At 53.8% G+C, this 24,771-nt stretch overlaps 10 protein-coding genes across 11 annotated transcripts, besides 7 other annotated features; 6 read left to right on the forward strand and 4 right to left on the reverse strand.

The window, feature by feature from the left end:
• Positions 1-481: 481 nt before the first annotated feature.
• On the reverse strand, positions 482-1,707 carry EKO05_0007918 (translocase of outer mitochondrial membrane; the record flags this gene model as incomplete). The annotated part of the gene is made up of 3 exons (XM_038941151.1): positions 482-592; positions 643-1,287; positions 1,363-1,707. 3 exons carry the CDS (start codon positions 1,705-1,707, stop codon positions 482-484), a joined length of 1,101 nt encoding a protein of 366 aa, XP_038796940.1.
• Positions 1,307-1,345: a tandem repeat.
• Positions 1,708-1,987: 280 nt separating the features above from the next.
• Positions 1,988-2,031: a tandem repeat.
• A 143-nt stretch (positions 2,032-2,174) lies between these two features.
• Positions 2,175-2,212: a tandem repeat.
• Positions 2,213-2,334: 122 nt separating this feature from the next.
• Positions 2,335-2,422: a tandem repeat.
• Positions 2,423-2,456: 34 nt separating this feature from the next.
• EKO05_0007919 (uncharacterized protein) lies at positions 2,457-4,243 on the forward strand (the record flags this gene model as incomplete). The annotated part of the gene is made up of 4 exons (XM_038941153.2): positions 2,457-2,470; positions 2,549-3,725; positions 3,780-3,956; positions 4,010-4,243. 4 exons carry the CDS (start codon positions 2,457-2,459, stop codon positions 4,241-4,243), a joined length of 1,602 nt encoding a protein of 533 aa, XP_038796939.2.
• A 494-nt stretch (positions 4,244-4,737) lies between these two features.
• EKO05_0007920 (uncharacterized protein) lies at positions 4,738-6,828 on the forward strand (the record flags this gene model as incomplete). Its single annotated transcript, XM_059637156.1, has 1 exon — positions 4,738-6,828. The coding sequence occupies one exon, from the start codon at positions 4,738-4,740 to the stop codon at positions 6,826-6,828; it is 2,091 nt and encodes a 696-aa protein (XP_059493139.1).
• A 512-nt stretch (positions 6,829-7,340) lies between these two features.
• On the forward strand, positions 7,341-8,305 carry EKO05_0007921 (uncharacterized protein; the record flags this gene model as incomplete). Its single annotated transcript, XM_059637157.1, has 2 exons — positions 7,341-8,073; positions 8,124-8,305. The coding sequence occupies 2 exons, from the start codon at positions 7,341-7,343 to the stop codon at positions 8,303-8,305; spliced, it is 915 nt and encodes a 304-aa protein (XP_059493140.1).
• Positions 8,306-9,165: 860 nt separating this feature from the next.
• On the reverse strand, positions 9,166-10,407 carry EKO05_0007922 (uncharacterized protein; the record flags this gene model as incomplete). Its single annotated transcript, XM_038946325.1, has 1 exon — positions 9,166-10,407. The coding sequence occupies one exon, from the start codon at positions 10,405-10,407 to the stop codon at positions 9,166-9,168; it is 1,242 nt and encodes a 413-aa protein (XP_038796938.1).
• A 1,564-nt stretch (positions 10,408-11,971) lies between these two features.
• EKO05_0007923 (uncharacterized protein) lies at positions 11,972-13,717 on the forward strand (the record flags this gene model as incomplete). 2 transcript variants are annotated; one of them, XM_059637158.1, is made up of 3 exons in its annotated part: positions 11,972-13,039; positions 13,094-13,650; positions 13,705-13,717. In XM_059637158.1, 3 exons carry the CDS (start codon positions 11,972-11,974, stop codon positions 13,715-13,717), a joined length of 1,638 nt encoding a protein of 545 aa, XP_059493141.1. The 2 variants fall into 2 exon arrangements, with proteins under 2 accessions (XP_059493141.1, XP_059493142.1); XM_059637159.1 differs by having other exon boundaries at positions 11,972-13,717.
• A 619-nt stretch (positions 13,718-14,336) lies between these two features.
• Positions 14,337-14,354: a tandem repeat.
• Positions 14,355-14,967: 613 nt separating this feature from the next.
• Positions 14,968-15,967, reverse strand: EKO05_0007924 (uncharacterized protein; the record flags this gene model as incomplete). Its single annotated transcript, XM_038941027.1, has 2 exons — positions 14,968-15,623; positions 15,700-15,967. The coding sequence occupies 2 exons, from the start codon at positions 15,965-15,967 to the stop codon at positions 14,968-14,970; spliced, it is 924 nt and encodes a 307-aa protein (XP_038796937.1).
• A 597-nt stretch (positions 15,968-16,564) lies between these two features.
• On the reverse strand, positions 16,565-17,416 carry EKO05_0007925 (RING-type E3 ubiquitin transferase; the record flags this gene model as incomplete). Its single annotated transcript, XM_038941022.1, has 2 exons — positions 16,565-16,788; positions 16,852-17,416. 2 exons carry the CDS (start codon positions 17,414-17,416, stop codon positions 16,565-16,567), a joined length of 789 nt encoding a protein of 262 aa, XP_038796936.1.
• A 360-nt stretch (positions 17,417-17,776) lies between these two features.
• Positions 17,777-21,376, forward strand: EKO05_0007926 (DNA-directed DNA polymerase; the record flags this gene model as incomplete). The annotated part of the gene is made up of 2 exons (XM_038941051.2): positions 17,777-17,996; positions 18,045-21,376. 2 exons carry the CDS (start codon positions 17,777-17,779, stop codon positions 21,374-21,376), a joined length of 3,552 nt encoding a protein of 1,183 aa, XP_038796935.2.
• A 756-nt stretch (positions 21,377-22,132) lies between these two features.
• Positions 22,133-22,152: a tandem repeat.
• Positions 22,153-23,231: 1,079 nt separating this feature from the next.
• Positions 23,232-23,293: a dispersed repeat.
• Positions 23,294-23,996: 703 nt separating this feature from the next.
• On the forward strand, positions 23,997-24,743 carry EKO05_0007927 (uncharacterized protein; the record flags this gene model as incomplete). Its single annotated transcript, XM_038946324.1, has 1 exon — positions 23,997-24,743. One exon carries the CDS (start codon positions 23,997-23,999, stop codon positions 24,741-24,743), a length of 747 nt encoding a protein of 248 aa, XP_038796934.1.
• Between the last annotated feature and the right edge of the window lie 28 nt (positions 24,744-24,771).

Genomic DNA, 24,771 nt, shown 5'->3' on the forward strand with positions numbered 1-24,771 from the left:
AGGGAGCGCATTTGCATTATCACGATCTGTACAATATTTCTCGACTCATAATGGATTGCGTCATAAAGCACAACCCCCAATGCTCGTGTCGTCTCTCAGCTACGCCCAGCACTCACAAACAAAGGCATGGCGCAGGGCTCGTTCGCGACGCTAGAATTCAGGTACATGCGTTATACAGATCGTTTATGCCACAGGCTCTCTATATACAGCGCGCAGACAGTGTTCTGCGCTCGACTCCCTTTGGCATGTCAACTCCACCACTGGTCTCCGCTGCTCAAGCGTGACCTATTCATTCCATGCCATCAAGGCGCCTTTTGGAAACGTCCAAACGTGCTGATGAGATCCAACCGACCACCGGATTATCGTGGGATAGGAGAAAACGTGCGTCGCTTGCTCGATCCAAGAAGGGTGGTAATACAGCCAAGTGAAGATTTAGGAGATTATAGTCGGTACAATGCGATTGTGTGCGGAGGAGAGTCGTTTAGAAGGGGATGGCGCCGGCCTGCTGGGCGGCACCGGGAATCTCTTGCTGCTCCATGACAGCCTCGTCGGCAGCTTCTATCGCAACGGCAAGACCGAGCTTGGCGGCGCTCTGTGAAGTGTTAGCTGTGAATGGCGTCTGATCCAAGTCGCTGAACGTACTGTTTTGTGGTCAATCTCACCAGAGAAGGTGATGCGGATCGGCGGTGCGATCATCTTCTCCAACAGACAGCCGACTGTGCCCTTGTTGTCGATTTGCGCCCTGAAAGAAGTTGTGCGGAAGTCGTACTTGGCACCGATGGTGACCTGGCCCTCCTTCTGGGGGCCGGCCATGGGGCCGCCAGGACCGATTCCAGCAAAGGCAAGGTTGCAGTTGATGCCCGTCTCGACCTTCTCGGTGAGCCTGCGCCAGTAGGAGGCCTCGAGCACACCGCGATCGGGGATGATCTGACCGCAGGCCATCCAGTCGGCGGCCTTGTAGCGCGCAGCGTACGAGACGTTGAGCTCTGGCGGGTAGGCAGAGGCCGGGCGGCTCCAGAAGGCGTCGATGCCGAGCGACAGCCTTGGTGTGACGGCCTGCAGGTAGCTGGCCATGATCATGCCGGTGATGCCTCCGTCGAGAAGCGAGGGGTTGACAGCCTTCAGCGAGGCGGAGAAGTCGGAGCCGGTGTAGTCGTTCTCGAGCGAGACCATGTTGCCCTGCGACGTGAGCTGGACGGCCGACTTGGAGACAAAGGCCGAGGTCCATCGCCAGTTGAAGCGGCCGGAGAACTGCATCTCGTTGTCGAGGTTACCCTGCATGAATGTCTGCGCCATGTCAGCCTAGGAGAGTCGGGACGGGAGAGTCGAGCGTCGAGCGTCGAGCACTGCATTGCGACGAACCCTTGGCGATCCATAGAGGACCATGTACGAGTAGGGCGGCTGGACCTGCGAGCCCATCGACAGCGAGTGGGCGACCTGGAAGAGCGGGGCGGCGCTGAAGGCCTTGGTGAGCTCAGCGCGCAGGCCCGAGAAGCTGGCGTTGTTCAGGAACACGTCGCGCTGCACCTCGCGCGCAATGCCCTCGACGGTGCCCGGGTTGGCCAGGCCGAGCGCCTCTCTCCGCTCCTGGAAGGCATTGTACAGCTCGCCCAGCCGGCCGGGCAGGATGCCGTTGTGCGAGAGAACGGCGGAGACAGCCTCCTCCTTGGTCGGGCTGGCGACTACGAGCTGCGGCGGTGCGGCCATGGCGGCGAGGTCACGGGGTGTGAGCGGCGGTGGCGGGCAAGGGGAAGGGCAAGGGGGAGAACGAGTCCGGCGGCGCTGCACGGGATGAGATGAGGATGTGGGCGCAGGTGGTGGGGAGATGCGCGATGGCTGGCTGCTCGACGTCGATAGTCGTCGAGGCGTGACGCTGCGAACACAACTTTTCTCACCAGAGAGCAGCTGTGATGACATAACCAGACGCTAGTCGCGCTCAGGCCAGCGCCTGCGATCAGACACGATTGGGACATGGCTGGACTGGCGGGCTTGCTTGTGCGCTGCTCTGCTCTGCTGCTCTGCTGCTTTGCTGCGCCAGACCCACGAGCTGCAGGCATCTCCTGCCTGTGTGCGCCCTCTGACTCTCCTGCGACATTGCGTGCCGCGTTGTGGGTGCTTTGCCGCTGTCCGTCGCTGGTTGTCGCACGTCGTCACTGGCACTGCTCGGCCGCACGAACGCCAACGCCAACGCCTACGCCAACGCCAACGCCAAACGCATCTCAGCTCCAACACCCTGGTCCAGAAGCGCTGTGCACCTTGAACGCCTCCACGGCCCCAGTCCACCTTACCCTTGACCGGGCCTGAGTCTACGTCTCCCCTTCTTCCTTTTCTCTTCTTCGACCTTCGACCTTCAACCTTCAACCTTCAACCTTCAACCTTCAACCTTCAACCTTCAACCTTCAACCTTCAACCTTCAACCTTCGAGCCTTTCAGAACTGCTCTCTTAATTGCCCAACATGGATACCTTACTGTGAGTCGCAAGACCCCTCCTTGACCTGCGGCACCTCCCGGCTTCGTCGTGCCTGAATGCCTCGCTCACCACATGCAGCACAGCAGAGATCTACGCAAACTCGCCCCGCTTTAGGCGGCGGTCGAGTACCTTCGTGGACGCTATTCATGATTTACCTGGGAAAGAAGAGATGGCACCAGCCCAACTGTACAGCACAGAATCCGGCCGCCTCTTCCACTCTGGACGCATTGTTATCGCCACCGTTGGACTGCCAGCTCGAGGAAAGACGCACACCTCGGTCGCTATAGCCCGTTACCTGCGGTGGCTGGGTGTCAAGACGCATGTGTTTCACTTGGGCGACTACCGTCGCGCTACGCTTGGCCCTGATCAGGATGTGCCCGAGGACTACTTCTTCCTCAACGCTACACCGCAATCGGTGCTGCTGCGGAACAAGATCCTGAAGAAATGCCGTGACGACATCTACCACTTCCTCGAAAACGAAAAGGGTCAGGTTGCCATCTACGATGCTGTAAACGCCATCAGCCAAGGCCGAAGATCCTTGGCCAAAGAATTCGCAAAGAAGGGAATCCAAACAGTCTTCATCGAGTCCCAATGCACAGACGAGCGCATCATCCAGGAGAACGTTCGCCGAGTCAAGATCTCCTCCCCAGATTACAAGGGCTGGAACGACGAGGATGCGGTCCGAGACTACCTGGCGAGAATCAACTCAAGGATACCGCATTTCGAAACCATGGAAGAGCAGGATCTTCACTGGATCAAGATGATCAACGCAGGCGAGCGGGTTCACGTAAATAATTGCGCCTTCGGTTATCTGTCGCAGCGAATCGTCTTCTACCTGCTCAACCTGCACATCAAGTCTCGGCAGACCTACTTTGCGCGCGCCGGCACCACACGCGAGGAAGACTCGTACAAAGCCGACGCAGATCTATCGCCAGCCGGACACGAGTATGCCAAGCAGATGAGCGATGTACTGTTGAGATATCGTGAAGAAGAGAGGCTGAAACTGATCGATCAAGGGGCGCCGGATGCCGCCCTAAAGCCGTTGACCATCTGGACCTCTACACGCCGACGCACTGTACAAACTTCTGAATATCTGGCGTCAATGGGATACCGTGTTAGGCAACGATCACAGATGAGCCAAATGAACCCTGGAGTTTGCGAGAAGATGTCAGAGCGCAAGATCAGAGAAGAGTTCCCTCATGAAGTGACCAAGCACGAGGCAGACCCCTATCATCATAGGTACCCACGGGCGGAGGTGAGTAATTTTGGAAACTGCGCAGTCGACAACTCACCAACAATGTGCATGTAGTCCTACCACGATCTCGCCGTACGCATGGAACCTATCATTCTCGAGCTCGAACGGGAAGAGAATGACCTACTCATCATTGCCCACGAGTCGGTTCTACGTGTACTTTACGGGTATCTCATGGCATGTAATGCGGCCGACATCCCCAAACTCGAGTTTCCGCGTGACGAGATCATCGAGGTAGGCATTGCCGCTGCTCTATCTACAGGGCGTGCTTGCTGACATCAAGGAAGATCATTCCCTCAAGCTACAACAACGTTGCAAAACGCATCAAGATACCCAACCTTCCCCAGAGCATGGTCCCCGGTAGCCCCGAGGACATCAAAATCCCTGTGCCCCCAAGCGGAGCGGTAAGCCCCTTCTCTGGGATAGGCACCCCCGACGCCAACTCTGGGACAGCAACACCTCAGCACCCGTCTGTTCAGCCATTGAATGTGAAGTCAACCCACGTTAACCCCCTTGAGTAATTAGGTCCGCTATCGCTACCGGTACAGGTCCACGTTCGACAACGAAAGAGCAAGTCAACAGACCGAGTTTGAGTCAAGTTTAGACGGTGAAATTTTTCATGCGCAATGAACTTGTATCTCGTCCTTAATACGTGGCGTTTGTGTATGACCTGAGCGTAGAGACTGTACATACAGTCATGATATGTTGATATCCTTACGAATGTACGGTCTTGTCAATATTCCCAAACCGAAGATCGATCGCTGTTTCGTATGATTGACGCGATTACTGAGTTTCTCCGTACCAAGATTTACCCGGGGGATCTACAGGCGAACAAAGTACCAAATACTGCAGCTGTGACATCATCCGCACGGCCGCTGAACATTTACGATCAGGTTCCCCAGGGCTTGTTTCTGCGACCCCGCGTTAGGCCATGTATGCTTCGGCAAACCGTAGGCGGGGACCCCAGCCTTGACGGGGATATACAGGTACCCAGTATACATCAACAAAACTTCTGATGTCTCGACCAACAGTTGCCATGATAAACAGACCAGGTTTTTCCGTTTCTCTGATCCTTTCTGTTGTATACTCACTTCTTTTCTCTACCTCTGCTAACAGAACAGAGCAATGGGACGCGTATAACTACAGTCCAGCAACGCGAAACATCAAGCCTGCTACTATACATTCACAGTCCGGCAACATCACAGCTTCGCTCGACAAGAAGGGAACTTACTATTTAGGCCCCGGGAGCCGGGTCAGCCTCGACTTCGGTATCGAGGTCGGAGGATGGATCAGCTTCAACGCCGACAGGGGTTCCAACACGAACACCTCCGCCTCATACATTTCCCTCGCTTTCGCGGAGTCTCCAGCCTTTGTAGGCTCCATCTCCGACGACACCGGAGCAACACCAACTCAAGACTGGGATCAAGCACCGAATGATACTCTACCCCAAGGCTCGTCTTTCTACACTACCCCCATAGAAAGGTTCCGTGGAGGCTTCCGATTTCTTACCATTAATTCTTTCACACACGTTTCAATTTCCAACATAACATGCACAATCGGCTTCGCGCCCAACACGCCAAATCTTCGCGCATACGATGGCCATTTCTATACACCTGACGATGAGCTCCTGGTCCGGACCTGGTATGCAGGCGCATATACAGTGCAAACCAACATTGCGCCCAAGGACACCGGACGCTGGCTACCGCAAGTCAGACCCGGGTGGGCGTACAACAACAGCATTGGCATCACAGGGCCTCTCCTGGTCGACGGCGCAAAGAGAGACCGAGCAATCTGGCCTGGCGATTTGGGGATCCAAGGCACGACAGCGTTTCTTGCACTCGGTCACGACGGTCTAGAGTCTGTTTACAATGCTCTGGACACGCTCTTCTACTATCAGAATGCTACCACGGGACGATTTCCGTTTGCAGGGCCGGCGACGGGAAGCTTTCGGAACGGAGCGCAGAGTGATACGTATCATGCGTGGAGTATGATTGCTATGTTCAACTACGCGATCTGGACGAGCGATCAGGCCTGGTTGGAGACGCACTGGGGGAACATCACACACGGGCTAAACTTCATACTAAGTGGTCTGGGTAACGAAGTTGGGCTGCACGAGCAGACGAGACCTAATGACTGGGCGCGTCAAGGTGGCGGGGGGTATAACAGCGCGCTGAATGCACTGGACTATCACGCTCTAGCTTCTTTTGCTGGTCTTGCAAACGGCTTGGCCAAGGCAACTAGCGCGCCATTCAGAGCGAATGCCTCATTACAGGAACAGAGTGCGCAGTGGAGTACTGCAGCTGCGCGCCTTAAAACAGCTTTCAACCACCTGCTTTGGGATGAGTCCGCGTCGCTGTACAGAGACAACGGAACAACAACCCTACATCCACAAGACGGCAACGCCCTCGCTCTCCTCTACAACCTCACCACCACCCTCACGCAATCCTCCGCCCTCTCACGCGCCCTAACCTCCTTCCACGGCCCCATCGGACCCCTAACCCCGGAACTCCCAGACACCATCAGCCCCTTCATAAGCAGCATCGAAGTGCTCTCCCACTTCGCCGCAGCCCGTCCATCTCGCGCACTCGCACTCACACGCTCGCTGTGGGGCTACCTCCTCGACAGTCCGCTGATGACGGGGAGTACGCTGGCCGAGGGCCTCAGCGCAAACGGCTCGCTGTACTACCGTGGCAGCGCGGGCTACAAGAACGACGCCGCTTACACGTCTCTCTCGCACGGATGGTCTAGCGGGCCGACTGTGGCGCTTACGTCGCATGTTGGCGGGCTGGAAATCGTTGCGTGGCGCTCGTGGCGGTTTCGCCCGCAGAGTGATGGGAGGGTTAGGCGGGTGCAGACGGGGTTTGCGAGTCCGATGGGGGCGTTTGGGGTTGAGTGGGATATTACCGGTGGGGTGAACGGGAGTAGAGCGTTTGATTTTGAGGCAAAGGTCACAGCTGCACAGGGCACGGCGGGGACGGTTGAGTTGGTTTGGGTGTGTGAAAAGATCGAGGTAGATGAGAAGGTGTACGGCGGGGGTATGTTGGAAGGGGGCCGAGAGCGGAACGTCAGAGCGTTTGGATGTGTATGGGACGATGAAGATGAGTAAGTCACTTTACCTACACTCATCGGTACACAGGCTGTGGTGGCATTTGCATTTGGCAATGATGACTGCTATTTCAATCTTTGCAATTGCGCTATATAGTGACCAGGGTGCCGTATCGACGATTCACAATTTAAGTGCTACAGTGACTTGTTGCAATTCTCAAATACTTGCAATTGATATGCATAAGATTTCATATTCTTGAATTTCTTCCGTTTTGAGGTTGAAAGACTAGGTCTCAGCGTATTCGTGGAGTGCAATAAACGGTTTGAACAGGGGTCTGACGGTGATCAGTGTCGACATTTCACTCTACGTCTTATTCCTTTTACTAGGCTGTTGTCGTCACAATTAGTGGAAAGTCTGTAAAAGAGACCAAAACCTACTGTTTGGTATTCTCACGTGGTAACGCGTTTCATGATGACATCATCACCTCGCTCGGCGAACCGCGACTTCGCCATCACGCGTGCGGCCTGAACCGCGACTGGAAGCATTGTCAAAACCTCCAGTCCGAGAAGCAAATGTCATTTACGCGCTCTCTGCAGCTAAATTCCTTGACTCGACTCACCCAGCGCCGACCGTATTCCTCAGTATTCCCTGGTTTCCCGCCCAACTTCTTCGCAGAACACAGCATGAGCTCCACCTCCTCCCCATCACAAACGCCATTCCCAGCAACGCCATACAAACCCCGCTATGACAAATGGCCGTACAATTCTTATGATTTCCAACGCCAGGATGAGAATGACGATGGCATTTTCTACCGCCAACCGCGGCTGGTTACGCATATCGACGACCCTGCCATTGAACGACTAACTGCATACTACGACACCGTTCTGCCCTCGAAAGGCAAGATCTTGGACCTTTGCACGAGCTGGAAGAGTTTCTATCCGTCCTCGACCAAGAGCGCGGTGCAAAAGAGCGACGTTGAAGTCTTCGGTGTGGGATTGAATGCGGAAGAGATGGCTCTCAACGGACTGTTCCAGGGGAAGGAAAGGTGGCGAGTCATGGATTTAAACAAAGCACCGCACGATGTGTGTGCGGGATGGCCCGAGAAGGGTTTAAATTTCGATGCAGTGACTTGTGTCGTGAGCATCGATTATCTGATTAAGCCGCTGGAGGTTTGCACGAGGCTGTTAGAGGCGACTAAGGAAGGCGGGAGGATACACTTAGCGATCAGCAATCGTTGTTTCCCGAACAAGGTGGTGGGGAGGTGGATGATGTTGAATGAGCAGTCGAGGTTGGAGTTTGTTGGAGGTGAGTATCCCGCGCAGAGTGTGCAGTATGATTCGCTGACACTTTGATAGATTACCTGCACTTTGCCGGGTGGAAGGAGGTTGAGTTTGTAGACCTATGCGCTCGGGACGAGAAGGGCCAGAGAATTACGGATGATCATGGCACGATTATTGCTGCGTCTGCAGCTGGGCGGCTGATGGGGCATCTCGATCCTTTGTGGGTTGTACGCGCAACTAAGGGCTCGTCCAAGTAAACACAGCATTAACATAGTGGGAGAAATTGATAGAGCTTACACGAAGCTGTGAAATAGAGCACTAGACCAGGAAAATACGCCTGTACAATATCAAGGAAGCATGTTTGAATTGGTTGAATTGCGACAAGGCTGATTTGTAGGTCGATACGATCATGTGCCGGTTGCTGTCATGAACCTTGCGATTGCGACTGACCGGAGACGTAAATACATTTCCGCTTTTCTCATGCCTCGTGGATTGAAATCCCATCCTTGACCACTTGGATCACTGCGTACGACTCGAATCGATAACCTTTATCAGGGGACTGGAAGCTTGTGGAGCAGATGCAGCGTTCCACGGGTTGTAAAGTTACTGTCACATCTTAGAATGAAGCGGTTTCGAACCAACAGTATCTCCCTGGGCTGGCGAGCTGGTTTAGAGCAGTGGTCAGTAACTTTGCAAATAGTTCCTGGAAGGCTCCACACTGTGAGAATGTTCTACTACGGCACAATGATCTCGACATAAGCGCAACACCTACAGTGAGTATCGAATTGCCCTTTACAGTGGATCTTCTGCTCTTGGGATGCGTAAACAAGATCCGTGGTGGGAAATGGGTGCGTCACGATTAGATTGTGTCCATCGAGAATGACTGTCAGCTTTTCCGTCCCATACGTGATGAGTTGTCACGTACGCGTGGGGTGCAGTGACCAACTCTGGCGATCAAAACACTAACAGGGATTCATCTCACGACATGCAGGTGCCCGGAAGACCTCGAAGTGCTTCAACTATGATTCGCTAATGCCACGAAAGTTTCAATTACGCCTGAACGACGATGTGGAGCCTCGTCTACACAAGTGTTGTTGCAGACAGGATGGATGCATTCTTACCACACACCATCATAGGTAGCGGAGGCGAATGCGGCAGAACCCTCCAAAACAGCAATCGGAACACAACCTGTGGTGTTTGGAGGTGGTGAAATAGTCGCTGCACTGGCCCACTCCCACATGCCAGCGCCTTCTTTCAGCCAATTCTTCATCTTTTCGAGACACCACTCGTCAACCCACTCCCCTGCCTTAACATCCCATTCTATCTCTGGAGGCCACCACTCGTTATTCGCCCTCTTTAAGGATATCTTCTCTCCAATCATCACACTCGCATCGAAATCCCCAATAACAATCTCCTTCAAAACAACACCCCCGTCTTCACCTTTTTCCTCTCCAATCGTGACAAATACATTCATTGGCCGGAGATCGCAATGAATCAACCCGAGTCCATGAAGATGCCGCATTCCCCTCTCGATACCTCGTATGACAAGCGGAACATGGCGCGGCAGCAACAACCTCTTCATCAGCACAAACTCATGCAAGTCCATACTGTACCGCTGATACGCGATACTAACCACTCTTTCCTCTTCCCCAAACATCTTCGTCTGCACGCCCAAATACCGCGCCAGATTTGAATGCGGCGACTGAGCAATCACCTCGCACCGCGAAACCTCTTGGTACGTCGCGCGAGCGTGGTGGTCGCTTCTGTATCTCTCCCGAGCGAGAAATGCTTGGCTTTTCACAAACACATCCGCATCTTCTTCGTCTCCCGCGAATTTTTGCATCCACGGTTGGTGCGCCGGGAACAGGTAGCTCGCAGGCACGACGTGCATGGGCAGGCATGCGAATTCCGCTCCGTCGCCATGAAGCGTTTGCAGTGCTTTCCACTCCACGGTGGGATGGTGGCCGTGGAAGAGAAAACCACGGTTGCTCAAGAGGAGGTAGTGAGTTCTTCCTGATCGCTGGTCCATGCTGGAAAGGACCGTGAAGTGGGTGTTGTAGATGGGGATTTCTACAGGCGGGCCAGTGCCCCATGAGCTTTCGAACTTGAACCCGGATTGTGTGTTCCCAGGAGTTGACGAGGAGCAGTGATCTATGACGAACGGGTCAGAAATGCCCCAGTTATCGCCTATGTCTGCGTAGTCCTCCGAGTGGGTAGGATTGAGATTCGCGGAGTCCTGGAAGGCGGGCCTGCCTTCCCACGTCGGTCTATCAAAGGGTGTAGCACTCGTTGCTGGTGTTGTGACAACCTCTTCTGAAGTGGTGGATGCCATAATGTTGTATGAATCGGAAGAAGTCATGGTAGAAATGGTTGTTAGTGGGAGCGTGTTGCTGGTGTGTATGTGGATGAAAGGCCTGATATGACTCGAGCTAATGCAGTATAATGAAAGTGAGATATAGTACGGGCCGTGTACACTTTATATACCAGCAGAGTGCGTGGCCCAATATTGACTGTGCCATGACAAAGTTGGGACGCTGTGCCATTCTTTGGTTCACTTATTCGAACCACTGATCTGCACGCCAGATCACAGGACGCAGAACCAGCACATATATATCCCGGAAAAATGACTGCGGTTCGGTCGTTTCAATCATCTGTCTGTCCAATGACCTCTAATGAACTTGACCCTGTGACACAGCGACCTCTGACAGTACCGTTATCTGAGGATTGCAATACGTGATAGCACTGCCTGGCTTCTGTGATCGAGTATCCTTACCCCGAAACGTGCAGCGAAACGAACAAAAGGCGGACACAGCCCACCAAATGACTGCGGAACAGGACTGCGACTATGGTGTCTACAGTCAGTATGCTGTTAAGTAATCTCCAAAACCAGGCTCTCCAGAGTTCAACTCCATTCCAGTGCCTACACGTTACTGGTTAGAGAGATTGCATCAACTCCCCAATACCACATGACTTCAACAGTGAGCAAATCGGGCCATTCCTATAGACCCGATATAGCCGTCTGAAGCAAGTTGCAACTCTTCTTAGGCGCTTTGGCTAGAAACCAAGCCGGACTATACGAGGGTTAGGTATCATAATATCTCTAATTCTGGTAGCGAGCGGTGAATTTTTGACCGCACGAATTGACTCAACTGCTTGATCAGCTACACGGAACGAAATAGGAATTAGTGCGTTCGTTACGTATGGAGAAGTGCGCATCGTCTACAGTGCGCAAAGCAAATGCTATACGCAACTAGGCAGCAAAGAACGACTTTTTCTCCCAAGCTATAGCCGACAGTGCTGGCGGCATGATGGGAAGGTCTGTTTGTTTTGTTGTACATGCATCCATAAGATAGCCTTCCATCACATCACTTAACCGTGAAAGCAGAGGATACATACACTGCTCAAGTTCGAAGTAATTGGAGTGTTGGATATGTAAGCCGGATGTTTATGTCCTAAGCAGATGTCGAGAAATGGACAGCCTTCGGTAACAGTTCTTATGCATAAACGATCAGCTATCTCAATCTGTAGCAACCATGAACCGTGGAATGATTCATTCCGTACAGGGTAATAATCAAGGAATAAGATGTGCAAAGAAGTAACATTGTTCTGATCCGGCGGGAAGCGGGAGATTCCGTGGCGAACCGGCGGCGTCTACCAACTTTAGCAATTCATAGAATAACCTCAATGTTTTGTTTCTTCTTGTGTTGTGTAGCCTCGTTAGCATGTGTATGTGCTAAAAGCCGTTCAGGAAACAGTCCTGTTTCGGCGAAGCTGTTCGTATCCACTCATACCGGCAGCGAGGCTGTGTTTTGAGGCTGTGCACTGGAACTAACAACCTGACTTCTGGTTCACAGTCTATTAGGTTTGCACGATGCAATCACTTATTGAACAATACCCACCTGCACAATTATCTCAAAGAATGTATGTCGGCCCACTCCGAACTGGTTTACCCGCCTTTAGGGTCAGCAAGGCACAGCTTCCGTTTGTTGCGAGTGCTGCTTAGCCGTAGTTGCACCTCACCCATTCAATGCGAACTGTTCGCGGCAGACCTCCAAAATCACGTCGACACTTTCACAGCTTTGTCATATGTGTGGGGACCACCAGAGCCATCATATGTCATCACAGTCAACGGGGCCACGCTCGTCGTCCGGAAGAACCTTAGGCACTTCCTCGAAGCCATTCGTCCAAGACGCAAGAGCCGAGTTGTCTGGACAGATGCGGTCTGTATCAATCAGCAGGATGTAGGAGAAAGAAGTAGTCAGGTTCAGATGATGGGCGACATATACGCGAATGCGAAGATGGTTTACAGCTTCCTGGGTCATGATCAACACACCGAAGCGATACTCAAGAGCATCAAGAGCAATTGGCTGCTTCATCGATACAACCAAGAAACGACCAGGATTTCTTGGAACGAGCTGTCACAAGTAGATTATTGGACCAGGCTATGGATTGTGCAAGAGTTCACCTTGGCGAAGAAAATTTGCTTTGTAGCTGGACACACGACGATGCCCTTTTCATACAACGACTACTGGTCGGCCAAGCATGGAAAAACATCACACAAACTCTACCCAAGTCTGCACAGGAGGCGTCAGGGAGCTTCCGCGGAAAGCCGAACAATGGCGGGAATGATGGACGATCACCAAAGCGGACTGCAGAAAGCCTATGATGATAACTTTGAGGATTTCTTTGATCTATATGGTACATTACACTGTGCTCTTCCACAAGATCGAGTGTTCGCTTTGCTTTGCTTACTGATGCAAAGTTCAAGGGAGCGTATCCATGGCGAGGACAGCACCCAACTCGCGAAGCTCATTGACTACACAGTATCACCGTATGATCTCTTGTGGAACATCCTTCAATTTCAGCATTTATTGTTGTCAGAGCCCTTGAGGTTCATATGGCAATACAAACTCAACGTCATCCAGGGCTCGCAAGACGTCGGGAGGATGAAACGTATCCGGCTAGAATTTTGTCCAATGGTCCAGCTTTCGGTATCACCAGCTATTGCTTGCGCCAGTGAGCAGCTCAGTAACGTGCAATCGCAGTTGTACTTTCGGAAACTCAACTTCCTAGATGCTTCTTGCGAAAATGCACGCTTCACTGTTTTCCAATACTCATGGTCCAATGATATGCCACGGCATTACGTTCTGGTGAAGCGTTTGCGCAGGAGATCTCGGCATACTCACGCAAAAGCTGTAAGATATCTAGCACACACGTGTGTCCTGGTGCAGTCGTGCGGAGGGGAGTGCGAGAGAGGGTGTAAGGGCCACACCATCATCGGGTTTGCTCAGGTTTACACGACTGCACACTACGACAGACCTCCATTTTATGTTCGTGACGCTCATTTTTGCGACGAAGATGACCTGCGTATGAAAATCCACCCGGGCAAGTATCTTGAGCGACTGGTTCAAATGGTAACCTTACCGGTCCTTCCGTCCTCCCTGGAGGGCGCACCGTCACTTTTCCATGCCGGCAGTCAGGGGGTGGATCGCAATAGATCCAGTACCTGCCCCCGGTATTGGCTTTCGACCACGGTAGACTCACTTGTACGACTCTCAACTGCCGCAGTGAAAATCGAGGATGCGTTTCTCCGGACATATACGTACGTTCCCATAATTTGACGCGGATTTCGAAGGTTCTATGTTAACAAGAGCAGCAATGTTTTCTGAAATCCAGACACCGACTTCAACCGTACTTGACGCCCGTGTTGATCTCAAAATGGTCTTGTATTCCTATCTATACATGCCTTCAATATAACCCTGGTGGTACGCAAGGAACATTTGGCATCCTCTATGCACGGGAAACCAAAAAACGTGGTGTACTTTAATTTGAACGCAAACCACACACGATGTATCAACCCTCTTCAAATGTGTTGTGGATATCAACTCCCTAGAGGTTGAGGCACGATCTCACCGTGCGAGCCGTATTCGCGATGCTTGTCACCGATGGTCTATGGCGTCCCCCACAGAGCCTTTCATATTGGGTCCGAGAAGGAAGAATCTAGTGAGACCCGTATCTTGGAGACAAAAAAGCGACGGAACATGGCCAGCAAGGGTGTAATTGGGAACTCATTGTACAGAAGCTGATCAAATTCCAAGAACTCCTCGCGGCCTCTGATTCGTGCCTTGAACCAATCGCCCTGTAAGAAAATACACCATGAATAAAGGCCCGAGAGAAACATATTTAGTTCTTACACCACTACCATCTAGACTAAAATGTCTCTGTAATTAAACCTAGTCTATTCCGTCATCCTGGAGTCTATATCCGGCAAATAACCATCTGCAATGTAAAAAAAAAAAAAAAAAAGCGATACCCAGACAGCAAGACGAGCAGAAAATCCCCACCAACTTGATTTAAAATAGATGCTATTCACGCGTACACCACGTGTCCCTATACAGAGTGAAATCTAAAAGCCCTCGCCTCGTAAAAGAACACACGCCAGGCTGAGAGGCCTCAAAAGGCCAAAAGTTCAATCCAAACCACTATCCCAGGGGCCTGTTTGTTCTCTTTCCCCCTGATGACCTGTAGCTACTCTGGTTTCAGAGTGTAGGGGAATCGTGCTGGATTTGCTGGCGGCACTGGTGTTTTGATATCTGCATTGGATGACGGTGTGCACAGCAACGGAGAGGGCGCGGGAAGCGGGTGAGCGACAAGAAGGGCAGGGTGGGGGGTGTGGCGTTGGGGGTGGATAGGAAGAAAAGGTATAATAACTAACAATAGTAGAAGGAGGAATTATAGAGATTATATAGAGTTATTCTTACTAGATTATACTATAACATAGTCTAAGTCTATAGAAGAGTTTAGAATTGTGGTGTAGGTATAGTGTTTAAAGTGAATAGAAAGAAAAAGTACATTAACTAACAATAGTAAAAAGGAAAACTGTAGGGATTATAAGATACGCAGTGCTCTACATCTAACTTTAAGCATTGATGATCTCCTTCAGTGCCTCGGCACTCTTCTTCAGCTTCTCCTTCTCCTCCCCTGACAGTCCCAGCTCGATCGTCCGCACCAGCCCTCCACGTCCAAGAACGGCCGGTATGCTCAGACAAACACCCAGCTCCTCCTGCCAGTGGCTGACGGGGCGGATGTTCCTCTGGTCGAAGAGGATGGATTTGCATATACTAGCCGCCACACCGCCGATACCGTAGTTGGTCGCGCCCTTGTTCTCGATGATGTTGGTCGCTTTGTTCTTGGTGTCTTCTGCAATGGCGTCCTTGTCGAGGTTGGTGTCGGGGAGTAGGGCCTGCTCGAGCGGCACGCCGCCGATAGACGCAGCGCTCCAGGCGACGAATTGAGACTCGCCGTGCTCGCCGAGGACGTAGGCGTCGATGCTGGACGCAGCGACTTCGGCTTTGGAGGCGAGAACGCCGCGCAGGCGCGCGCTGTCAAGGAAAGTACCGGAACCGATGACCTGGGACTTGGGGAGGGAAGAGTACTCTTGTGCGAAGTAGGTGATGACGTCGACGGGGTTGGCGACCAGCAGGAGGATGGTGTGGTCTGCGAAGGGCTGCATGTCGGAGATTGCCGATTTGAGGATGGACTTGTTGCGCCCGATTAGGTCGGTTCGCGACTCGCCTTGTGAAGTATCAACCATTTGCACACGTCGGTGTCACGAGAGAGTGGAGGCAGAAGGTGTGGAGGAGATTTGTACCTTTCTTTTGTTTCGCGCCGGCCGTGAAGACAATGATGTCGCATTGACCTGCTTCCTTGTGTGTTCCTGCCCGGACGCGTGTGCTGGTGTTGCCGTGGAATGTGGCGTCTGACAGATCCTGGACCTGTGCGTCTCTGACCTCCTCCTTAGGGTCGATCATTAGGATATCGCCAGCTACAGGGTTCATGATCAGCGAGTATGCGATCGTAGCACCAACATCGCCGGCGCCGACGATGGCGACGGAGGAAGTGAGTTTGGGGTCTGGCATGGCGGAGATGTGATTTGAGGGTGAGATTTGAGTGTGAGGTTTGGGTGTGTAACTGTGGAGGGTACAGAGGTTGGTGGAGGATTCCGAGCTCTTTCATTATTTCGTGTTCGAGGCACGTCATGGTCATGTACGTCATTACCGTGGAGTGGGACCCTGCAGCAGTCTAGACTCCAAGTGCTCGGATGTTGTGGTGTAATTCCCAAGGCATCCAGTCGCTCTGTTTATCGAGCCCAGCGCCAGTACCGCGCATGCCGTGTGCTTCCGCCTCGATGACTTTAGACAAACTCCTCCTCGTACACGGGTATGCGTGGCCTTGCTCGTACCTTTACAATCCGTGGCTGCCTTGATCTGGTCTTCCGGGAGGTTAGTGTGCGTCCAAGACAGACGGGCAGCTGATAAAATGCATTGAAGAATGCATTGAAGAATGCATTGAAGAATGCATTGAATAATGCAATGAACATGTGGTGCAAGTTCAGTGCAAAATACATTGAATGATCCATTGAATAATGCAATGAACATCAAGTGCAAGTCCAGTGTAAGATGCATTGAATGATGCAATGAACATCGAGTGCAAGATGCAGTGCAAAAAGCAGTACGTTAATGTACCTTTGGGGCCGTAGCGGGAGGCATCGCGGCAGGCTTCCTCCGCGGCTGCGTGGCTAGGCCCTTCTTTAGCAGAATGGGGATGATGTCGGTAGCCCTGGTGCGGCTGATGCTCTTTCGACAGACGGGGCACTGCGATCGTTTTGGTTCCCCCGGGCCGGTGCGGTTTTCGCCGGCGATGAGAGCCTCCATGAGACAGGTGTGGCAGAAGAGGTGGCCTGCTGTTGGTCAGTGCTGTTGATCGAGGCTGATTTGGGGACTGGCAGTGAGCGCCAACGCACCGCATGCTGTGGCTGTGATGTCCGTCGGCCGGTCCATACAGATGACGCAGTTGAAGTTGTTGAAGGTCGTGACGGTCTCTTCTGGCCTGGGCTGTGACTCGAGCGCCTCTTCGCGCTGCCTCTGAAGGAGGTCGAAAAGGGCAGCGTCTTGTGATAGGTCCATCTCGACCATGTTGGCAGGCGACTTGCCGTGGGGACGCTCGGCCGACGTGCCGTGGTCATGCTTGTGTCGCTTGGAGGAGGGGCCTGGTGCCGGCGAGTCGCGCTTTCGTCGTCGCGGCGGCGAGTCGGGGGCCGTGAGGTCTACGTGCGACGAGGTGAGGTCGACGTAGCCGTTGGACAGACGGCCAGGTTGGGGGCGCGATGACGCCATGTCGTAGGGCGCCGAGCGTGTGTAGGCGAAGGCGGGGTTGAGGAGACTGTCGAAGAAGCCGGGGGCGTCGTGGGCAGGGTCGTGAGCAGGGGCAGCGTCAAGGGCAGGGTCGAGAGGCCCAGCGGGGGAAAAGGCAGCGTTGCCGTCCCAGGCCTGCGTGGACATGGACGGCGGCGAATCCGAGGCCGACATGGTGGCAAGGCAGGCTGTGGTGCGCTCAAGACTCAAGTGGGCATCACAAAGAAGTGCACGGCCCACGGGTGCATCGCGCAGACGGTTGTGTTGGACGCGGCAGTCACGTGCACCGTCCGCCGCCCACCGGTTGGCAGTGGAGAGGGGAGAGGGGAAGGCGTCCGAGCGTGGGCGCGTGTGTGAGGGCGGACAGGGGAAGGCGTCCGAGCGTGGGCGCGTGTGTGACGGCGGTGGGCGGACAGGGGAGGGGGAGGGACAGCGGGTAGGGCTGCAGGCCAGGCTTGCGTGTGATTCGTCGAGGACGTCCGCCGTGGAGACTCTGGAGAGGCGAGCTAGAGGCGGCCGAGTGACGACAGCACGATGGCAAGCGAGACGAGATGCACACCGCTCAGCACGCCAGGCGCAAGGCAACACCGTCCTGACGCTGCCCGACCGACGATGCGCTGCCGCTCCGGCCGAAGCCTCGCGAGGGCTCGACGACTGCAGGCCGCCAGCCACGCGGCACCGCGGCGATGCGCCACCACACAGCACCCGCCCACGGACGCAGGCGGCAGAGGGAGGAGGCGGAGGAGCCTGAAGCGTATGCACCGTCCCCCGCGCAGCGACACCAGCACCTGACACGCCCCAGTTCCGTCCGAGGCCCGCTTCAGCGAGATAGGGGTCCAGCACCTCTCCCGCCACGTCCACGCCCAGGTCTTCCCCGGCAAAGGCACGCAGCCACCGCGGGCGCTGGTGGCCCTCTCGCGCGACCACCTCGCCCGCCACGACCTGCTCGGCAAGAACCAAGACTCGACCCCGCCCGTGGCCTTCGACCTGCCGGCGCTGCACGGCGCCACCCTCGACGAGCACTTCCACCGCCTGGGCATGGACGCCGCCGAGCCCTACCTGGGCATGGCGAAGAAGCTGGCCTGGGCCAACCCCCCACCCAAGCCGCGCAGCTGGGTCCGGCGCAGCGGGTGGACCAGGTACAGCAGCGATGGATCCACAGAGGCCGTCGACGTGCCGCGCGAGTCCATGCTGACCCTGGACACCGAGGTCATGTACAAGGAGACTTCGTTCGCCTGCATGGCCTGCGCCGTGAGCCCGACGGCCTGGTATGCCTGGATCTCGCCCTGGCTGCTGGCCGAGTCCGAGTCGGACCGCCATCTGATCCCCCTGGGCGACCCAACCGTACCGCGCATCATCGTAGGACACAACATTGGCTACGACCGCGCCCGAGTCGCGGAAGAGTACGACATCCGACAGTCCAAGAACTGCTTCATCGACACCATGTCCCTGCACGTGGCCTCCAACGGCATGTGCTCGCGCCAACGGCCCTCCTGGATGAAGCACAAGAAGAGCCGCGACCTGCGAGACAAGATCGCCACCTCCGAGCACAACGCAGAGCTTTCCACCCTGCTCAACTCGGGCGCCATCCCCGACGAAGAGGAGGAGCTGTGGATGGGACGCAGCGCCGTCAACTCGCTGCGCGATGTGGCCAAGTTCCACTGCAACATCGCCATCGACAAAGCACAACGCGAGTACTTTGGCCAACTCGACAGGGCCGGCATCTGCGCAAGGCTCGACGAGCTGCTGGATTACTGCGCTGCCGATGTGGACATCACCCACCGTGTCTACCAAAAGGTCTTTCCTCTGTTCATCGAGACGTGTCCGCATCCAGTCAGCTTCGCCGCTCTGCGCTTCATGGCAGCCGAGATCTTGCCTGTCAACGAGACCTGGGACGTCTACATCCACAATGCCGAAGCAACCTACCAGAGGCTCAACACCGCTGTGCGGGAACGCCTGGTCGCTCTCGCGGACAAGGCTCTTCAAGTCAAGGACCAACCGGATGTGTACAACAACGACCCTTGGCTAAGCCAGCTGGACTGGTCTGGCCAGGAGATCAAAATGGTAAAGGGAAAGAAAAAGGGCGATCCGCCGAGACCCGCCGCAAGACAAAAGAAGCCAGGCATGCCGAAGTGGTACAAAGACCTGTTCGCCAAGAGCGATGCGCCCATGACTTTGACGATACGGACGCGAGTGGCTCCGATCCTGCTGAGGCTGTCGTGGGAAGGCAGCCCACTGGTCTGGTCTGACGTGTACGGATGGACCTATCAAGTACCCATGGACGAGGTCTTTGCGTACAGCGAGAAAGGCATCAGGGAACTGGACATGATGGAAGAAGAGAATCTCAAGTTGCGCGACGACAGACAGCATGTCTACTACAAGATCCCACACAAAGACGGGCCACAGGCTCGCTGCACAAATCCTCTCGCAAAAGGCTATCTCCAGTATTTCGAAAAGGGAAAACTGACGTCCGCCTACGAATACGCCAAGGAAGCTCTGGAGATGAACGCCTCGTGCTCGTATTGGATCAGCGCAAGAGACAGAATCATGTCGCAGATGGCTGTCTACAGCAACGAAGTACCCAACACACCGAAGCTCACATCGTCATCCGGCAAGGGGAAAGGGCACAGAGTCGGCTTCATCCTACCTCAACTCATCCCCATGGGCACCATCACACGGAGAGCGGTCGAAAATACTTGGCTCACTGCCAGCAACGCCAAGAAGAACCGCGTAGGCTCGGAGCTAAAGTCCATGGTCCGCGCCCCAGAAGGCTACTGTTTCGTCGGCGCCGATGTCGACTCGGAAGAACTCTGGATTGCCAGTCTGGTCGGCGATGCCACTTTCCAGCTCCACGGCGGCAACGCTGTTGGCTTCATGACGCTCGAAGGCACCAAGGCTGCTGGCACAGATCTGCACTCGCGCACCGCCGGCATCCTCGGCATATCCCGCAATGACGCCAAGGTCTTCAACTACGGCCGCATCTACGGTGCTGGGCTGAAGTTCGCAGCGACCCTGCTCCGCCAGTTCAACCCCGGGCTCACCGACGCGCAGACGAGCAACACAGCAAACGACCTTTACCAGAACACCAAGGGCAAGAAGACAACAAGAAAGCAGCTGCATGAGCGGCCCTTCTGGAGAGGCGGGACAGAGAGTTTTGTGTTCAACAAGCTCGAGGACTTTGCTGAGCAAGAACGACCCCGTACCCCCGTTCTCGGCGCTGCCATCACCGAAGCACTGCAGCGCCGATACCTCACCAAAGGCGGCTTCATGACGAGCCGCATCAACTGGGCAATCCAGTCCAGTGGCGTTGATTACCTGCACTTGCTCATCATCGGCATGGAGTATCTCGCGCGACGCTACAACATCGACGCCCGTCTCGCCATCACAGTGCACGACGAGATCCGCTATCTGGTCAAGGAGAAGGACAAGTACCGCGCAGCCTTGGCCATGCAGGTCGCTAACGTCTGGACGCGCGCCATGTTCGCGCAGCAGATGGGAATCAACGAGCTCCCACAGTCGTGTGCGTACTTCTCCGCCATAGACATCGACCACGTTCTGCGAAAAGAAGTGGACATGGACTGTATCACCCCCTCGCACAGTACGCCGATCCCCCACGGCGAAAGTCTCGACATCATGGCTCTACTCGACAAAGGTGCCGACGCGAAGCTCGACCCGAAGATCGTCCCCACGGACCCTCCTCAGCCAGAATTGTACCCATACACGCCCCGCATTCCCGTCATGGCGGCTCTCGGTGGCGCCAACCCCACAAGCCCGGAAAATCTGGCGTACCTGAAAGCCCAAATCTCATCAGACGACAAAGAGCTCCGGGATGTGCTGAAGCTCGTGCGCCCTTCGTCATCACATACGCGCAAATCGCACTCCCACACAGAAGACAAGGGCCTCGACGCCGCCAACGACGACGAAGAGACTGCGCAGAGCGTCCAGCACTACCAGCAGATGGCGCAGCTCCTCCCTGTCGACGACCTGTGGCGCGAGGTCTACAAGAAAGCAGACAAGGCTGGCAAGGGCGGGAAGGCGCCCAGGAAGGGCGCTGCAGGGAGCGGGCCCGGGCTGTATGGGCAGTGGAATGTACATCCACGCAGCACAGAGCCAAAGGTGCGTGCTGCAGAGTAAGCGTTGTATAACTATCCTGTTGTAACGGCTGTATTCATTAAACACTGGGTGAGTAGGATTAAGGTCTGTTGCAATTGAGGCGTTGATCCCTGTTGACGACCTGTGGCGCAAGGTCTACAAGAAAGCAGACAAGGCTAGCAAGGGCAGGAAGGCGCCTAAGAAAGGTGCTGTAGGGAGTAGGCCTAGGCTGTATAGGCAGTGGAATGTACATCCACGCAGCACAGAGCCAAAGGTGCGTGCTGCGGAGTAAGCGTTGTATAACTATCCTGTTGCAACAGCTATATTTATTAAACACTGGGTGAGTAGGATTAAGGTCTGTTGCAATTGAGGCGTTGATACTTGTCGCAGTAATGTAATCAGTGAAGAATGCTTATCACAGGACTAAGCCACTGAGCACCGAGACTCGCATCGCTCGCACTTCTAGAACACTGCCGATCCAACGCCGTTTCAGATCAGATTGGGACCAGATAACCATACAGTCGTAATCTTCTACCACAACAATGGAACAAGGAACTTGATCAACTCTTTCACACTCTGTTCCAACTTTCCTGTCATCTTAACTCTAACGACCCTGTATATCTGTATCATCACAGTACCACCCTAGCTCAATTAGGGGTATACCATTCCTTTCATCTCCACCTATCCTTCCTCTTCCACTTCGGTACCTGTCCTTCTCTTCCACGCTCAGCTTGACCAACTACTGCTTACCCAATACAAGACTCTAACCTGCGCTGTTCTGAGCGCACATGAAATTCCTTTTTTTTTTTTTTTTTTTTGGTACGCATCTGCAAAGCCCAGCGTCTTCGTGTCGAACAGTAGGGTTCTGCCTGAGTACCTCCCCAGCTTCATCGCTAGCTCTCTCCATTCGAACCTCAGATAGGGTCGTCAACAGCTCTCTTTTTTTTTTGTCTTGCTTTCAGGTCGAAGTGCATTTGCAGTGCGTACGTTTCTTTGCTGTTGAACAGGATAGATGCGTGCGTGGCTTTCTGACTCTCGGCTTTCTAACTCTCGGCTATGGTTTGTGGAGATGGGGCGGTGGGATTTACCAGGCTCTTCTCCTCTTTTAACTGTAAGAGATATGTTGCTTTTACGTTACATGCTGCGTCTCTTTGTTCTCGGGTCTAAGGATGTCACCGTGAATTTCGCCTTGCTATCATGTTTGAGAAGTATACTCTAAAAGTGTAAAAGCCCTAGCACTCTTCTTGCTGCACGTCGCTCGTTGCGGGTTGGGGGGTTGCCTGAGGAGAAACTCCGGACCAGTCCATCTTATTGTTACGTAGTTCCTGCATTTACCATCCTAGTGTGCTCGGTCATGGGGATGCGTTGAAGGAGCGATGTAGGTTGCCTTGGCTGCGATGAGTTGCGGATATTTCTGGCAGACCGGGCTTTGCTTGCTTTTACTATCATCTACGGTTGAGGGGTTCTCTTGGCCGCGCCCTGCGAGGGGTGTTATTAACCACGGAAATAAATACGACAACAAAGAATGCATATCTGCAGGTCTGCACTGTCGATAGAGAGTACAGCTCTGGTTCTGGCTATCTCATTTTCCGACGCTCCGCGGTTCGAGCTGGCCAATCAGCGCGAGGCAGGGCAAAGCTCTGCGGAGCGTCTGTAGTTCTGGCTTTAGTCACTTTTAGTAAGGGAGCTTTTTTGACTTTAGGTCTATACTTCTACCCTTAAAGGAGATCTCCTTACTATTACATCTACACTAAATCAATCCCTAGAATTAGGGCTATCTTTCAAGTCTGCACTATAATAATTAGAACAGAGTTGTAAGCTCTAGAGGCTCTTAAAGGTGGTCTCTTAACCAGATCTAAGCGTGCCCAAGCACTTTCCAAGCTATCCCCGCAGGAATTAGTGTAACGACACAGGATGATAGAAGGCTCCAGAATGCGTGTGTATCCGCTACGAGGTGTATAGGAGCACTAGGACAGGTAACACAGAGAATCCTCTGTTCCTATAGGTCTTGTACGAAGGATACTTAAAAACTATCTAAGACTAATTCTCCTTGTGCCTTTATACCCCTAAGTACAGGGAAGGTTAGAAGGTACTGACCAGGATGCAGGACAGAATCAGGATGTAAAGGCACTGAGTTGAATGTAAGTCGGGGTATGAACCCTTTGAGGGACCGGTGCTTTACACCGCAAAGGGAGAGTTTAGATCACGTGATGTGACCCACTTGCGGAGCGGCTGATTAATGAGTTAAGGTTCTGGAACCGCCGCGCTGGGAACATCTGAAACTGCCCCACTTTGTAGCCAAATCGAGACTAGTCCACTCACGTCATCGTATTCAACTCTGCGACGTCTATTTGGAACCCACTTCACTCACAAGCAGACTAGCCAACCGGATTGGAGATATCGAGAAGATACCAGCGCAAACAACCTCGCGATCGCACATCAGAACTACACTACGCCAAGACGTGATGCTTGAAGCAAAACAACGACAACACGGCTTTGTTTGTTAGAATACATCGACCGCCCTATCCGCCCGCGACAAGGCTCCAGACAATACCCTTGACTTTCAAACTCTTTTCGAACGAACACTCACTATAACTATACCCGCTTCGACACTGAGACCACCTCTACGGCGATAGTTTCCAAAAACAACACCACAGTCAACATGACTGCCCGTCCTTTTCCAGCGATTACAGGCGGCTGCTATTGCACAGCAGTCCGGTATCGTCTCTTAACTTCTCCACTCTTCTGCTACGCCTGCCACTGCACAGACTGTCAAAAGGCCACTGGTAGCGCCTTCTCCTTACATCTCAGCATCGAAGCCTACAACATCGCCATCATCTCTGAGACAAAACCGTCGCTAGTCTCGATAACTCCCAAGCCCTCCAAGCCGCAGGAAGTCTCGAAGCGCGCGGTCTGTCCTCAGTGCGGGACGTTATTCTGGAGCCACGACAATCCGTGGGGCTATCCGATTAGCGATGTCCGGATCGGGACTTTGGATTTTCCAGGGATCATGGAGCCAGATATGCATTCCTTTGTGGGGAGTAAGCTGGGCTGGATTGATTTGCCAAGGGACGCAAAGACGTCCAAGGGACATTACGACTACAAGATGGCGTGGCCAAAGAGTAGTTTGAAGAGATTGGAAGTCTGTCTGGAGAGGTTCGAGGCAGCGAAGAAGATCGTTGGATCTCAAGAGAACACGGGAGTTTCGAGAGAGAAAGAAGACAGCCTGGTGGATGGCGATGGGGAAAAGACGCCGACTGCAACTGGAGACGTGGACGATGCCGAGGACGACGAAGCTTTTGAGAGGAAATTCAGAGAGACGGAGCGAGCGCTGCAAGAGAGGTTGGCGAAGTTGAGCCTGAAATTGGACGATGGTGAGAAGGAGACTCCGAGCGCGACAACGACATAATCCATCAATTGAACCTTCGATCTCGCAT

This window comes from Ascochyta rabiei, chromosome 13 (genome assembly GCF_004011695.2).
Source record: "Ascochyta rabiei chromosome 13, complete sequence".
Classification (NCBI taxonomy): domain Eukaryota; kingdom Fungi; phylum Ascomycota; class Dothideomycetes; order Pleosporales; family Didymellaceae; genus Ascochyta; species Ascochyta rabiei.